The 15,297-nt window shown below is 50.9% G+C and overlaps 1 protein-coding gene across 3 annotated transcripts in view; it reads right to left on the reverse strand.

Moving 5' to 3' along the window:
- Positions 1–394: 394 nt before the first annotated feature.
- Positions 395–15,297, reverse strand: part of CFAP91 (cilia and flagella associated protein 91) — a 109,293-nt gene continuing 94,390 nt past the window's right edge. For all 3 annotated transcript variants that reach the window (XM_088463939.1, XM_088463938.1, XM_088463937.1), the window contains exons 14-17: positions 12,728–12,949; positions 11,740–11,888; positions 8,351–8,442; positions 395–655 (exon numbers count right to left, since the gene is read on the reverse strand). In XM_088463939.1, the coding sequence (XP_088320065.1) occupies positions 546–655; positions 8,351–8,442; positions 11,740–11,888; positions 12,728–12,949 (573 nt within the window). In that variant the 3' untranslated portion in view covers positions 395–545. The remainder of the gene's footprint in view (positions 656–8,350; positions 8,443–11,739; positions 11,889–12,727; positions 12,950–15,297) is intronic.

Consider the following 15,297-nt stretch of genomic DNA (forward strand, 5'->3'; position numbering starts at 1 on the left):
GTTCCCAAATGACCATTTATCTCCATGTAAAAGCTAAATTGTACCTGTACTATGAGGCACACAGTAAAATGGAGGACTGTATACTGGAAAGCGCATTATTAGGGGTCTGTCAGCCAATGGTATAACACAAAAGTGACCGATGCCCTCTTAGTCTCATGTAAAATATAAATATTACGAGATTGTAACGTGCGGCATAGAAAGTGGACGGCAGAGACGCTGAGTACAGGTGTGATGGGGAAGGAACGCTGGCGGCCATGGACGTGACGTTATTACGCTATGTACCGCGTACATTTCTCCCCGAGCTCACCCCGTCCTCATAGATAGAGGGCTACTCACCTACCAGGGTGTCTGTAAATAAGCGCTTAGACGTGGAACTTGTTATTTACACGTATTTTATTCCAAATCTCCATCCGTTCCACACTAGGTGTAAGAGGTCACTGCTTTTATGGCGTTGACATTGAAAAAAATAAAAGCTTTTCCGTGTAACTGACTGAGGATCATCGGACGCGGCGAGGGCCAGGTACAGGGTCTGCGCTCGCTGTGCGTCACTCCGTCTCACCTTCGGCTGGAGGTTGCGTCTCATTCAGCAGAGCCTCTGTGTCAGCGTGGATAACTCGATGAGCCGCCTGGATATGTCTCCGCTGGGATTTCCGCACTGCGGGGAGGGAACAGGGTAACACAGTATATAGTGTGAGGTACAACATGCAGCAAGGTGACATCTACAATGGGCCATACATAAGCGCTGCGATTCCCCGTCGTCGTTCTGATCCTCCAAGTAACGGCCATCAATGAGCAGCGATCTGTCGCCAGATCGGGGAAACAGCGTTAAAATTCCTGACTCACCGATCCCAACCATTCTTTGGTCGGAATCGGTGAGTTGGGGAAATCCAACATCTTGAGTTTCTCCGATCCCCCGAGCCAGCTGTCGGCAGAAGGGGGAATTTCGGCAATCAGTCACAGATGTATGGGCCACTTAATAAGAATCCCTGGGACAGGTTTCTGGGTGTCCCGGGCATCAGATGGCGCGGTAATACTGCCGCTTAGCACGGGCACAGAACTGAGAAACCGGAATCAGATCCCTTCACTTGGCACATTTACCGAGAAATAAACATGGGACACAATCAGGGGACTGTTAAATAATCAAGGGCCTATAATGAAGCAGAGGAGGTGTGGCCAGTGCTATGTGGGTGTGGCCAGTGCCGTGTGGGCGTGGCCATGTACACCCCTACACCATCAGCCCCAATGTTTCCCTTAATATGTGAAAGTAGACAAATGTCATAATTTTGTGAGAAAAACAGAAATACAATGTGAATACTGATGATTTATGGGTGACCGTGTGGGCAGCTGTGTGTCTGGTCATCATCATGATGGGCGTAACTTTATGTGAAGGCTTGGGGCTGTAGTCCCATCCGCCCCATCGGTTATCTGACCCTGGCACACAAAAATTAATCTATGTACAAAAGAACATGACTGTACCATTTAGCGAGATGGGACCCAGCCAATCAGGAGAGACCATGAGGCAGTATATATGTGCTATAACCTACCGCGCCCATTATTATTAGTATGCTGAGGTCTGTGGTGGCCCCTGCACGGTGTCACGTTAGTGGTGGCCCCTGCCCAGGGGGCCAATGGGATGGTGATCTTCTGCATGTATCGAACCTGTCCCGTATCACAATTAGAGCACGTATGTTCCATGCTAAAGTGCATCCTCCGTACAGGGCTGCACACAAATAATAAGGCTGCCTCTGCTAACCAGGTATAATAAATATATATGTATACACACACACACACACACACACACACACACACACACACACAGACACACGTTATTATGGAGATTGGTAAACCCCCTTGTTCTCTTATACAGTCACACTATATGTGTACTTTAATATACAGTATATATAAATATACAGACAGTTCATATTAGTATTTCTATATATGCTAATTATTATACAAGTATATTAGAAAATGAGAGTTATGGTAAAACTTACCTTTGTTAACTCTCTTCGAAGTCCATTGGGTCCACAGGGATACCATGGGGTGTAGGTGGTGGATAAGGAGCGGACACCAAACAGTTAAGCTTTCAACTGCCAGGATGCAATGGTCCCTCCCCCCTAAACCCTGCCCATGAGCCAATAAGTTTGTTAACAAGTCCAAGGCAGGAGGAGGAGGAGAAGAGATAAGGAAGACTGGTACACAGAAGAATCACACTCTCACATCAAAGAGACCCAACCCAGAGAAGCCAGGGGCGTCAGGGCGGGCGCCCTGTGGACTTCGAAGAAAGAGTTAACAAAGGTAAGTTTTACAATAACTCATTTTCTTCTTCAGGGCCCATAGGGCTCCACAGGGAAACCATGCGGATGTATTCAAGGGTGGGGACGCTCCTGCGCTGAGAAGAGTATCCTGCGAACAAATGAAACATCTTGAGAGGCAAAGGAATCGAAGGCATAGAACCTAAGAAAGCTGTATTGACAGAAGACCACGTGGCCGCCTTACAAAGATGTTCAGCTGAGGCACCACAGCGAGCTGCCCACGAGGGTCCCACAGAGCGAGTGGAATGAGCAGAGACGGTAGCCGGCACAGGAAGGCCAGCCTGTGTTTAAGCCTGTGAGATAGTCATGCGAAACCACCTGGCCAGAGTCTGTTTATTTGCTGGCCAGCCCTTCTTGTGGAATCCATAGAGGACAAATAGGGAATCTGCTTTCCGAAGAAAACTTGTACGGTCCACGTAGATCCTGAGAGCACGGACCACATCTAAGGAGGCCTCATCTGCCGAGAGGTCTGGTGATTGGAAGGCTGGGACTACGATTTCCTTATTAATATGGAAATGAGAAACAACCTTGGGAAGGAAGCCAGAAGGAGTTGAAGAACAGCCCTGTCCTGATGAAAGATCAGAAATGGGGAGTGTCAGGAAAGCGCCCCTAAATCTGACACCTTATGGGCCGACGCAAGAGCCAGAAGAAAGAGTCTTCGCTGTGAGCCATTTGAGTTCCACAGATTCCAGGGGTTCAAATGGAGGGCCCTGATGGGCCTGGAGAACCACTGACAAATCCCACTGCGCCACTGGTGGGACAAAGGGAGGTTGAATACGGAGGACACCCTGAAGGAAGTTGTGAACATCCGACATTGGAGCAAATCTGAGCTGGAACTAGATGAGCAGAGACATGCACTTTCAACGAGGCCAGGCAGAGTCTAAGGTCCAATCCCGCTTGAAGGAAGGCCAGGATTCTAGAGACCCTAAAAACTTGAGGGTCAAAACTTCTGGTAGCACACCGCTGGAAGTATGTGTGACACATTCTGTGATAGATCCAGGCACAGGTCGGCTTACACGCTCTGAGCATAGTCTGGACCACCGAGCTAGAAAACCCTTTGCACCTTAGAATGGATGTCTCAAGAGCCACGCCATCAAAGACAGACGGGCTAGGTCCGGATGTAGACGTGGACCTTCAGACAAAAGGTCCGGACGATGAGGAAGTAGGAGAGGAGCATCTATGGAGAAACTGTGAAGATCGGCGTACCAATATAGTCTGGGCTAGGATGGAGCCACCAGTAGGACAGTGCCTCCGTCTTGCTTGAACTTCCAAAGGATTCGAGGAAGAAAGGAGACTGGAGGGAATAGGTACGCCAGATAGAAGGTCCATTTCACCGACAAGGCATTTAAAGAAGGCTGCTTTGGCGTCCCTTGTTCTGGACCCGTACACTGGCAGCTTGTGATTGTGTTGGGAGGCCATGAGGTCCACCACTGGCAGGCCCCACTTGTCCACTAGGAGTTGAAAGACCTCTGGGTGGAGAGATCATTCCCTGGCATGCACGTCGTGACGGCTGAGGAAGTCCGCTTCCCAGTTGAGAACTCCCGGAATGAACACCGCGTAGACCCGGAAGGTGACCTTCGGCCCATGCGAGAATGCGTGACACTTCTGCCATTACTGACAGACTTCGAGTGCCTCCTTGGTGATTGATGTAGGCCACTGCTGTGGCCTTGTCGGACTGCCATTGTACAGGCTTGCCCTGAAGAATGTCCTGAGCCAGAGTGAGGGCTCTGTAGATGGCTCAGAGTTCCAATACATTGATTGGCAAGGTCGACTCGACCACTGTCCAACTGCCCTGGAAGGAGTGTTGACCGGTCACTGCGCCCCAGCCCCGGAGGCTTGCGTCCGTTGTAAGGAGTACCCACTTCAAGGATCCAAAAGGGGCAACCCTTGGTTAGGTTGGACGTCTGTAACCACCAGGAGAGGGACAGACGAACCTCTGAAGAGAGAATCATTGTCTGGGATCTGATCCGATAGGACAACCCATTCCATTCTGGAGAGGATTAGGTGTTGCAGAGGTCTGGAATGGAACTGAGCGTACTCCAGCATGTCGAAGGTGGTTTCCATGGATCCCAGAATCTGCATTGCTGAGTGAACTGAGACTCGATGACTGCGTAGTCATCTGCACACTTGTTGTTGTGGAGATCTTGTCCGTTGTTAGGAAGATTCTCTGAGCTTGAGAATCCAAAAGAGCCCCCAGATGGACCATCCTTGTGAAGGGTTCAGGAAGGACTTTTTCCAGTTGATTAACCAGCTGTGTCTCTGTAGGAAGGCAATGGTTATCTGATGATGGCATGAAGAACCTCTGGGGAGCGTGCTAAGAACAAGAGGTTATCCAGGTATGGAAGCAGCCTGGTTCCGTGTCAATGCAGTTGGGCTGCCATGACCGCCATCATTTTGCCAAAGACCAGTTGAGCTGTAGAAAGTCCAAAGGGCAGAGCCTGAAATTGGAAATGTTACTGTAGTACAGCAAACCAGAGATATCGCTGATGAGGGCGTTATAGGTACATGTAGGTAAGCGTCCTGAATATCCAGAGATACCATAAAATCCCCCGACTCCATAGCTAGTACAATAGAGCGCAGGGTTTCCATCCGAAATCTGGGCACCCTGATGAATGTGTTAATGGATTTGAGAATAGGCCGAAAAGACCAGTTTGGTTTCTGCACCAGAAACGGTAGAATAATAACCGTTCCCTCGCTGCGATAGCGGAACTTGAACTATTATTTCAAGTACTGAATGGCTTTCTGGATAAGCAGGGCCCTGCTCGGGTCTGATGTAGGGCCTGTGTAGAAAAATTGGTGGGGTGGCCGTCTTAGGAATGAGAGGGTGCACCCGTGAGAGACCACTTTTTGTACCCAAGCGTCTGTGGTGGTTTGACACCAGCACTGGGCAAATTGAAGTCGGCATCCTTCTCTGTGGTCCCCCAGGGGGATGCCCGCCCCTTCAGGCTGAAGGTTTGTCCTCAGATTTGGAAGCAGGACGTCGGGTAGCCTAATCTGCTTGGTCCTGGGCTTGGCGACCTTGTGGAAGCAGATTGCAGAGGAAAGGACTGGCCCTTAGGCTTTCCATGAGGATGAAAGGACCTGAAGGACGTTGTCCGAGGTTTTGCAGTAGTTGCTGAGGGCAGAAAAACAGTTTTTGATGCTGCCAAAGTTGCTACAATCTTATCTAGATCTGGGCCATAAAGGATCTCACCAGTAAAAGGTAATGATTCTAAGGCCTTCTTAGAGTCTGAATCCACCTTCCATGGCCGTAGCCAAAGAGTGCGGCAGGCAGACACTGAAGTAGAGGCCAGGAGACTAGCATCCAAGGTCACTTCTCTGATACAGGAAGCTGCATCTCTTATGTGAGCTATATAAGACATCTGATCCCTAGAGACCTCTAGGGAGAAAGACTCTTCTAGGGCATCTGCCCAGCTCTCAATTGCTTTCGACACCCAGGCAATAGCCATGGTTGGGCGAGCAATGGCTCCTGAAAGGGAATACACAGTTTCAATCTTTCTATCTGTAGGGTCCTTTAATGGGGAAGCTGTAGGGATAGGTAATGTGGAGCTTTTAATCAATCGCTTAACATGCGAATCTACTGCTGGGGGAGCCTCCCATTTTGTGCAATGAGCTGCAGGAAAAGGATAATAATAGGTCAGGAGTTTTTGGAGCTGAAACTTCTTACCAGGCATCTGCCAAACTGCTGCCATGTGTTCGGCTAGCTGATCAGAGAGAGGAAACTTTGCTGAAGCCACTTTTTGTTGTTTAAGTAGTGGGTGCTTTAATTTGGGGGCGGGCTCATCGTCTTCTATTTGGAGGATAGAGCTGACAGCTGGCACCACAGCAGGTATATTAATTTTAGATTGACGCTCTCCTTCCCCTGAGGGAGATTCAGTATCAGCAGGTGCGAAAAGTCTTTGTAAAAAAACGGGGATAAGTTTTCACTACTGTTTAGATGGCGAAAAAAAGTGCAGAATTGGGGTTTTGGGGGTGCAGAATAAAAAAAAAAATAGCCTTAGGACACCCCAAAAAACTTTCTTTTTGGGTGCAAACTAAAAAATGTTAGGGGACAAACTTTAAAACTAGCTAAATTGACACAGAGGGGGTCCCCAAGTATGCGGCAGGTGTTTTCTAGAGTGAGGGTGGTAGCGACAGGTGGATTTTTGAATTAAAAAAAAAAAAAAAAACTTTAGGGACTTGCACCCATTTTCATGTACCCCAAATTTGATGGGACTGGTTAGGTGTTTAAAAAAAAAAAATGCTATTCTTCACTACTTCTTCTAAAGCTGCATTTATGCACCTGCCGCGGCTATTTAAAAACCCAGACTACCTTCAGCAAGCCAACTCGGGGGTACCCATAGTGATCCCCCATGTCAGGACATCTTTTGGGGGGTGACAGCATGATTTCCCCGAAAACTGATAGGACTTTGATACTTACCTTTTCGCCGCGTCCCGTTTTCACCGGATCCTACTTGCATACGGGGATAAGCGGGCACGCGCCCGATACTTTATTCCTGAAAAAAACGGCGATTATGGCAAAAAGTCCATCCTTGGACTTTTCGCCTCAAATTCAATATGACCCATAGTCGCAGAGTATACACTAACATGCGACAGAATAAACCAAATACAAATGGGTATGCAGATGCTATTATGTGACAGTGTATACAAATGGGTATGCAGTATAGTGATCCTGCCTATGCTTAAATAAGCTGCAGGAGAGCACAGCACAGAATATGGTACAGTGTAGAGTGCAACCAAACAGTCTCACATTTATAAGTAAAAGTGAAGTATAGTAGACCCTGAATACACCGGTATGATAGGGTTATAGTGAGAGGAGAGGGAAATGCATAGGCTGATAGATTAGAAATATCATACAGACAGACAGCGCTAGTACTAGTCACATACTATGCAGAAAAACACTAACTACAAAAGGGCGCTACATTCACCTACTCAGACGCAGTGTGTGATAGGCTATAGCGCTACATTCACCTACTCAGACGCAGTGTGTGATAGGCTATAGCGCTACATTCACCTACTCAGACGCAGTGTGTGATAGGCTATAGCGCTACATTCACCTACTCAGACGCAGTGTGTGATAGGCTATAGCGCTACATTCACCTACTCAGACGCAGTGTGTGATAGGCTATAGCGCTACATTCACCTACTCAGACGCAGTGTGTGATAGGCTATAGCGCTACATTCACCTACTCAGACGCAGTGTGTGATAGGCTATAGCGCTACATTCACCTACTCAGACGCAGTGTGTGATAGGCTATAGCGCTACATTCACCTACTCAGACGCAGTGTGTGATAGGCTATAGCGCTACATTCACCTACTCAGACGCAGTGTGTGATAGGCTATAGCGCTACATTCACCTACTCAGACGCAGTGTGTGATAGGCTATAGCGCTACATTCACCTACTCAGACGCAGTGTGTGTGGGGCCGCTGTAATAGGGAAAGGTGACCTCCCCTGGCTGATTTGTGATCACCGGGCCGCGGGATTCCCGCACCATATGTACCCTGGTGTTCTAGTGGATCACGCGGTCGAGGCCGGTGTTCACTCTCAGCTGTCTGTCCCCTGAGACCGGGCTACCACAACCGGTAACCCGCCTTAGCTATCCCCTGCGTCCTAGTTGCAGTCTGGGGTCCTCCGCGTGGCCGGCTATCAAGGTCCCCGGGAGCCCCCCCGTAAGTACCAAGTGGTGATATGGAGTCGCGGTGCCCGGAGGGGTGATGGAGCGGCAGCACAGACGTCCTGCTGAGCGCTCAGTAATAATGATAAATACAATTAGAAATCATAAAAGTAAAGCTGTGAGCTGCATAAGGCACCTGACACTGTTATACATGTGATCCCAGCTCCTGCCGGACACCAAGCACACTGATTGGCCTCAGGCTCAGGGGCGGGGTTTAGGGGGGAGGGACAATTGCATCCTGGCAGTTGAAAGCTTAACTGTTTGGTGTCTGGTCCTTATCCACCACCGACACCCCATGATATCCCTGTGGACCCTGAAGAAGAAACCTGTTTATGACGTGATTATGGCAGTGCCCGCTCACCTCTCTCACGGACAGTGTTCTTCTGAATCTCAGGGATGAGGAAACTGTACACCAACTCTGCAACAATCTCCTCCGACTGTAACCGAGAACGGCTGTGAGGACGAGAGACACAAGGTTACCCTGACTGACAACAGACCGTGAGCCACCCAGCCTGGATCTGTGGCAGTATGACTAGTGATCACCCTGACTGACAGGGGTGCCGGATCCACCCAGCCTGGATCTGTGGCAGTATGACTAGTGATCACCCTGACTGACAGGGGTGCCGTGCCCACCCAGCCTGGATCTGTGGCAGTATGACTAGTGATCACCCTGACTGACAGGGGTGCCGGATCCACCCAGCCTGGATCTGTGGCAGTATGACTAGTGATCACCCTGACTGACAGGGGTGCCGGATCCACCCAGCCTGGATCTGTGGCAGTATGACTAGTGATCACCCTGACTGACAGGGGTGCCGGATCCACCCAGCCTGGATCTGTGGCAGTATGACTAGTGATCACCCTGACTGACAGGGGTGCCGTGCCCACCCAGCCTGGATCTGTGGCAGTATGACTAGTGATCACCCTGACTGACAGGGGTGCCGGATCCACCCAGCCTGGATCTGTGGCAGTATGACTAGTGATCACCCTGACTGACAGGGGTGCCGGATCCACCCAGCCTGGATCTGTGGCAGTATGACTAGTGATCACCCTGACTGACAGGGGTGCCGTGCCCACCCAGCCTGGATCTGTGGCAGTATGACTAGTGATCACCCTAACTGACAGGGGTGCCGGACCCACCCAGCCTGGATCTGTGGCAGTATGACTAGTGATCACCCTGACTGACAGGGGTGCTGGACCCACCCAGTCTGGATCTGTGGGAGTATGACTAGTGATCACCCTGACTGACAGGGGTGCTGGACCCACCCAGCCTGGATCTGTGGCAGTATGACTAGTGATCACCCTGACTGACAGGGGTGCCGGATCCACCCAGCCTGGATCTGTGGCAGTATGACTAGTGATCACCCTGACTGACAGGGGTGCCGGATCCACCCAGCCTGGATCTGTGGCAGTATGACTAGTGATCACCCTGACTGACAGGGGTGCCGTGCCCACCCAGCCTGGATCTGTGGCAGTATGACTAGTGATCACCCTGACTGACAGGGGTGCCGGACCCACCCAGCCTGGATCTGTGGCAGTATGACTAGTGATCACCCTGACTGACAGGGGTGCTGGACCCACCCAGTCTGGATCTGTGGGAGTATGACTAGTGATCACCCTGACTGACAGGGTGCTGGACCCACCCAGCCTGGATCTGTGGGAGTATGACTAGTGATCACCCTGACTGACAGGGGTGCTGGACCCACCCAGCCTGGATCTGTGGCAGTATGACTAGTGATCACCCTGACTGACAGGAGTGCCCGACCCACCCAGCCTGGATCTGTGGCAGTATGACTAGTGATCACCCTGACTGACAGGAGTGCCGGACCCATCGAGCCTGGATCTGTGGCAATATGACTAGTGATCACCCTGACTGACAGGGGTGCCGGACCCACCCAGTCTGGATCTGTGGCAGTATGACTAGTGATCAGACTGACAGGAGTGCCGGACCCACCCAGCCTGATCTGTGGCAGCATGACTAGTGATCACCCTGACTGACAGGGGTGCTGGACCCACCCAGCCTGGATCTGTGGGAGTATGACTAGTGATCACCCTGACTGACAGGGGTGCTGGACCCACCCAGCCTGGATCTGTGGCAGTATGACTAGTGATCACCCTGACTGACAGGAGTGCCCGACCCACCCAGCCTGGATCTGTGGCAGTATGACTAGTGATCACCCTGACTGACAGGAGTGCCGGACCCATCGAGCCTGGATCTGTGGCAGTATGACTAGTGATCACCCTGACTGACAGGGGTGCCGGACCCACCCAGTCTGGATCTGTGGCAGTATGACTAGTGATCAGACTGACAGGAGTGCCGGACCCACCCAGCCTGATCTGTGGCAGCATGACTAGTGATCACCCTGACTGACAGGGGTGCTGGACCCACCCAGCCTGGATCTGTGGGAGTATGACTAGTGATCACCCTGACTGACAGGGATGCGGGACTAACCCAGCCTGGATCTTTGGGAGTATGACAAGTGATCAGACTGACAGGGGTGCCCGACCCACCCAGTCTGGATCTGTGGCAGTATGACTAGTGATCAGACTGACAGGGGTGCCGGACCAACCCAGCCTGGATCTGTGGGAGTATGACTAGTGATCACTCTGACTGACAGGGGTGCCAGACCCACCCAGCCTGGATCTCTGTGGCAGTATGACTAGTGATCACCCTGACTGACAGGGGTGCCGGACCCACCCAGCCTGGATCTGTGGCAGTATGACTAGTGATCAGACTGACAGGGATGTGGGACTAACCCAGCCTGGATCTGTGGGAGTATGACTAGTGATCACTCTGACTGACAGAGGTGCCGGACCAACCCAGCCTGATCTGTGGCAGTATGACTAGTGATCAGACTGACAGGGGTGCCGGACCAACCCAGCCTGATCTGTGGCAGTATGACTAGTGATCAGACTGACAGGGGTGCCGGACCCACCCAGCCTGGATCTCTGTGGCAGTATGACTAGTGATCAGACTGACAGGGGTGCCGGACCAACCCAGCCTGATCTGTGGCAGTATGACTAGTGATCAGACTGACAGGGGTGCCGGACCCACCCAGCCTGGATCTCTGTGGCAGTATGACTAGTGATCAGACTGACAGGGGTGCCGGACCAACCCAGCCTGGATCTCTGTGGCAGTATGACTAGTGATCAGACTGACAGGGGTGCCGGACCAACCCAGCCTGGATCTGTGGCAGTATGACTAGTGATCACCCTGACTGACAGGAGTGCCGGACCCATCGAGCCTGGATCTGTGGCAGTATGACTAGTGATCAGACTGACAGGAGTGCCGGACCCACCCAGCCTGATCTGTGGCAGCATGACTAGTGATCACCCTGACTGACAGGAGTGCCGGACCCACCCAGCCTGATCTGTGGCTTTATAGCTAATGACCCCTGATGGCCCAGCTATGCCTTTCCTAGCCTCAGCAGGCTCCACCACTTGGTAAAGTTATTATTTTGCACAATATCCTCCCTCCCAGTTTTAATCACCCCCTAAATATTCTGCTTTACACTGAGAGGCAGAAAGTGTGTTCTGGGGACTTGTCAGTCCCTGCAGTATAGCGCTGATGTGTGACCCATGCGATCCCCCATGCCATTCCCCAATGCTGTTATGACCACTTAATAGGTGGCAGCTACACCCTCAACCCAGCTGTTCATGCTCTCGGCATCTCTGGACACACAGCCAATCAGGTCATCTCTAGCTGCGTCACAATGAGAGCTCGGGGGTGATAGCGGTTCCTATACTTCTCACCTGCTCTCCATCTGGTAGGCGACGTCATTGATCTGCTGAGCCTTCCTCATGATCTCCTCTCTGGCCTGCTCTTCTGCTGTGTCAGCCGTGGTGCGGAGGATAATCTCCTCCAGGTACGAGTCCACTGTGCTCTGATGAATGGTAACAACCTGCAGAATAGAGTCACACACTCTATACAGCATTACGTCAGGCCACAGTAAAAATTTGTGCCGTGACTGTACACCGCGCCCGCCATGGCCGCACACCTGGCCCGCCGTGGCCGCACACCTGGCCCGCCGTGGCCGCACACCCGGCCTATCGTTGTGACTATGATGGATGGAACTATATGGTCTCAGTGAGAGCGTAAAACATAATTTATAAATAAATCATGTAAATTGCTCTCCCCGTATAATCGCATTTAGCGTAATACTAGGAGCTGATAATAGTTTACAATCAGGGGATGACACGGAATGTGTTACATGTGATTCCAGTATAATATTACATGAGAACAGCTACAGGCGTGTCCTCTCTTACCGTTCCGTCAGTCTCATGAGACTTGGCCGCGCTAACAATGTGCATCTTATTCACATAAATAATGGTAGTGAGAGGAAAAAACGTACATTGCTGTATTACACTGATCAATTACATGTGTGACTAAGGGGTCTATGTACTAAGCCGTGGAGAGAGATAAAGGGGGAGATGTACTAAGCCTTGAAGAGAGAGAAAGTGAATGGAGATAAAGTACCAACCAATCAGCTCCTGTCACTTTACAGGCTATGTTTGAAAAATGGCAGTTAGGAGCTGATTGGTTGGTAGTTTATCTCCATCCACTTGATCTCTCTTCAAGGCTTAGTACATAGACCCCTTTGTCTGAATTTGTGTAAAAAAAAAAGTCTCCATTCCGGCTCTTCCCTGCCTTTGGGCCGGGTTCTTTATCGGAAGCAGACGCGGGCAGGCATCTTTCCGTGGCCCTCATAGAGAGTGGATACCACACACTCATTCCGCTCACCTGCCTGAAGATCTCGTCCTCCTCCCGTCTGCGCCTCTCTTCCACCTGCCTCCTTCCGCTCTCTTCCGCTTCTCTGATGCGCCGGTGGCGCTCAGCCAGCATGGCGAAGGCGTGGATCCTGCGTTCTTCCTGCAGCCTGACCAGCTCCTTGGAGAGGAAGTCAAACATATCTGAGAGGACCCCCCCCTCCAGCCGGGACAGGTGCTCATCTCTTATGGAGGCCTGCGGAGAGACACACATTTACTAATTACTTACACACTATTGGAGTCTCAGTGACACAGCACAGAGTGACACAGCACAGAGTGACACAGCACAGAGTGAGTGGTGACGTAGCACAGAGTGAGTGGTGACGTAGCACAGAGTGAGTGGTGACGTAGCACAGAGTGAGTGGTGACGTAGCACAGAGTGAGTGGTGACGTAGCAGTGACAGCACAGAGTGAGTGGCGTAGCACAGAGTGAGTGGTGTCGTAGCACAGAGTGAGGGAGGCCGCGGCACAGAGTGAGGGAGGCCGCGGCACAGAGTGAGGGCCGCCACAGCGACATCAATGAAGGGCCCTGTAAAGCTTGTCACTGTATGGCCACTGTTCTCTCTGCAGGACTAATCCTCCTGTGTTTAACTACAGTAGGTGTAAAGAACATTAAGGGAAATTATAAGTAGTAAATATATCACATTATAGTCCCTCACTGTATACATCTAATCCCCCTCGCTGTATATATCTAATCCCCCTCGCTGTATACATCTAATCCCCCTCGCTGTACACATCTAATCCCCCTCGCTGTACACATCTAATCCCCCTCGCTGTACACATCTAATCCCCCTCGCTGTACACATCTAATCCCCCTCGCTGTACACATCTAATCCCCCTCGCTGTACACATCTAATCCTCCTCGCTGTACACATCTAATCCCCCTCGCTGTACACATCTAATCCCCCTCGCTGTACACATCTAATCCCCCTCGCTGTACACATATAAACCCCCTCGCTGTACACATATAAACCCCCTCGCTGTACACATATAAACCCCCTCGCTGTACACATCTAATCCCCCTCGCTGTACACATCTAATCCCCCTCGCTGTACACATCTAATCCCCCTCGCTGTACACATATAAACCCCCTCGCTGTACACATATAAACCCCCTCGCTGTACACATATAAACCCCCTCGCTGTACACATCTAATCCCCCTCGCTGTACACATCTAATCCCCCTCGCTGTACACATCTAATCCCCCTCGCTGTACACATCTAATCCCCCTCGCTGTATACATCTAATCCCCCTCGCTGTATACATCTAATCCCCCTCGCTGTATACATCTAATCCCCCTCGCTGTATACATCTAATCCCCCTCGCTGTATACATCTAATCCCCCTCGCTGTATACATCTAATCCCCCTCGCTGTATACATCTAATCCCCCTCGCTGTATACATCTAATCCCCCTCGCTGTATACATCTAATCCCCCTCGCTGTATACATCTAATCCCCCTCGCTGTATACATCTAATCCCCCTCGCTGTATACATCTAATCCCCCTCGCTGTACACATCTAATCCCCCTCGCTGTACACATATAAACCCCCTCGCTGTACACATATAAACCCCCTCGCTGTACACATCTAATCCACCTCGCTGTACACATCTAATCCACCTCGCTGTACACATCTAATCCCCCTCGCTGTACACATCTAATCCCCCTCGCTGTACACATCTAATCCCCCTCGCTGTACATATCTAATCCCCCTCGCTGTATACATCTAATCCTCCTCGCTGTATACATCTAATCCCCCTCGCTGTATACATCTAATCAGGGCTGATGATAAAACCGTATTTTGAACCCGTCGTCATTTGCGGAGTTGTTATTCGGGAGCATAAAAATACTCAGGAATCTGGGGACACTGGTACAATGTGGGAGAGGTCATTTAATGCTGATTGGTGACGTCTCTCGGGTATATAATAATATGAGATATGGTAAGAACTTACCCTTGTTATCTCTATTTCTACGAAGTCCATAGGGTTCCACAGGATACCTTGGGGTATAGGTGTGACGTCAGTCGCAGGGCACCAAAGAGTTAAGCTTTCAGCCTCCCAGGATGCACTAGGTCCCCCTCCTATACCCCGCCCCCAGGCCAAGGCACCTCAGTTAGTTACCAAGCCATAGGCCGGAGGAGGAGAAGGAAGAGAGAGAACAAAGATCTGGACACATACAAGAATCACATTCTCACCAGAGGGAGACGGAAAACCGGTGACCAGAGCAAAGCCCATCTGCAGCACAGGTGCGACAGGGCGGGAGTCCTGTGGAACCCTATGGACTTCGTAGAAATAGAGATAACAAGGGTAAGTTCTTACCATATCTCATATTTTCTACTTCAGGGTCCATAGGGTATCCACAGGATACCTTGGGGATGTCCCAAAGCAGTATCCTTTAAGGGTGGGGACGCTCCTGTGCAGAAAGGAGAATCCGCCGCCCGAAGGAAGCATCCTGAGAGGCGAAGGTGTCAAACCTGTAATACCTCACGAAGGTATGGACAGAAGACCACGTAGCAGCCTTGCAGATCTGAACTGCCGAGGCACC

This window comes from Taudactylus pleione, unplaced genomic scaffold (genome assembly GCF_031769625.1).
Source record: "Taudactylus pleione unplaced genomic scaffold, aTauple2 ptg001518l, whole genome shotgun sequence".
Lineage (NCBI taxonomy): Eukaryota > Metazoa > Chordata > Amphibia > Anura > Myobatrachidae > Taudactylus > Taudactylus pleione.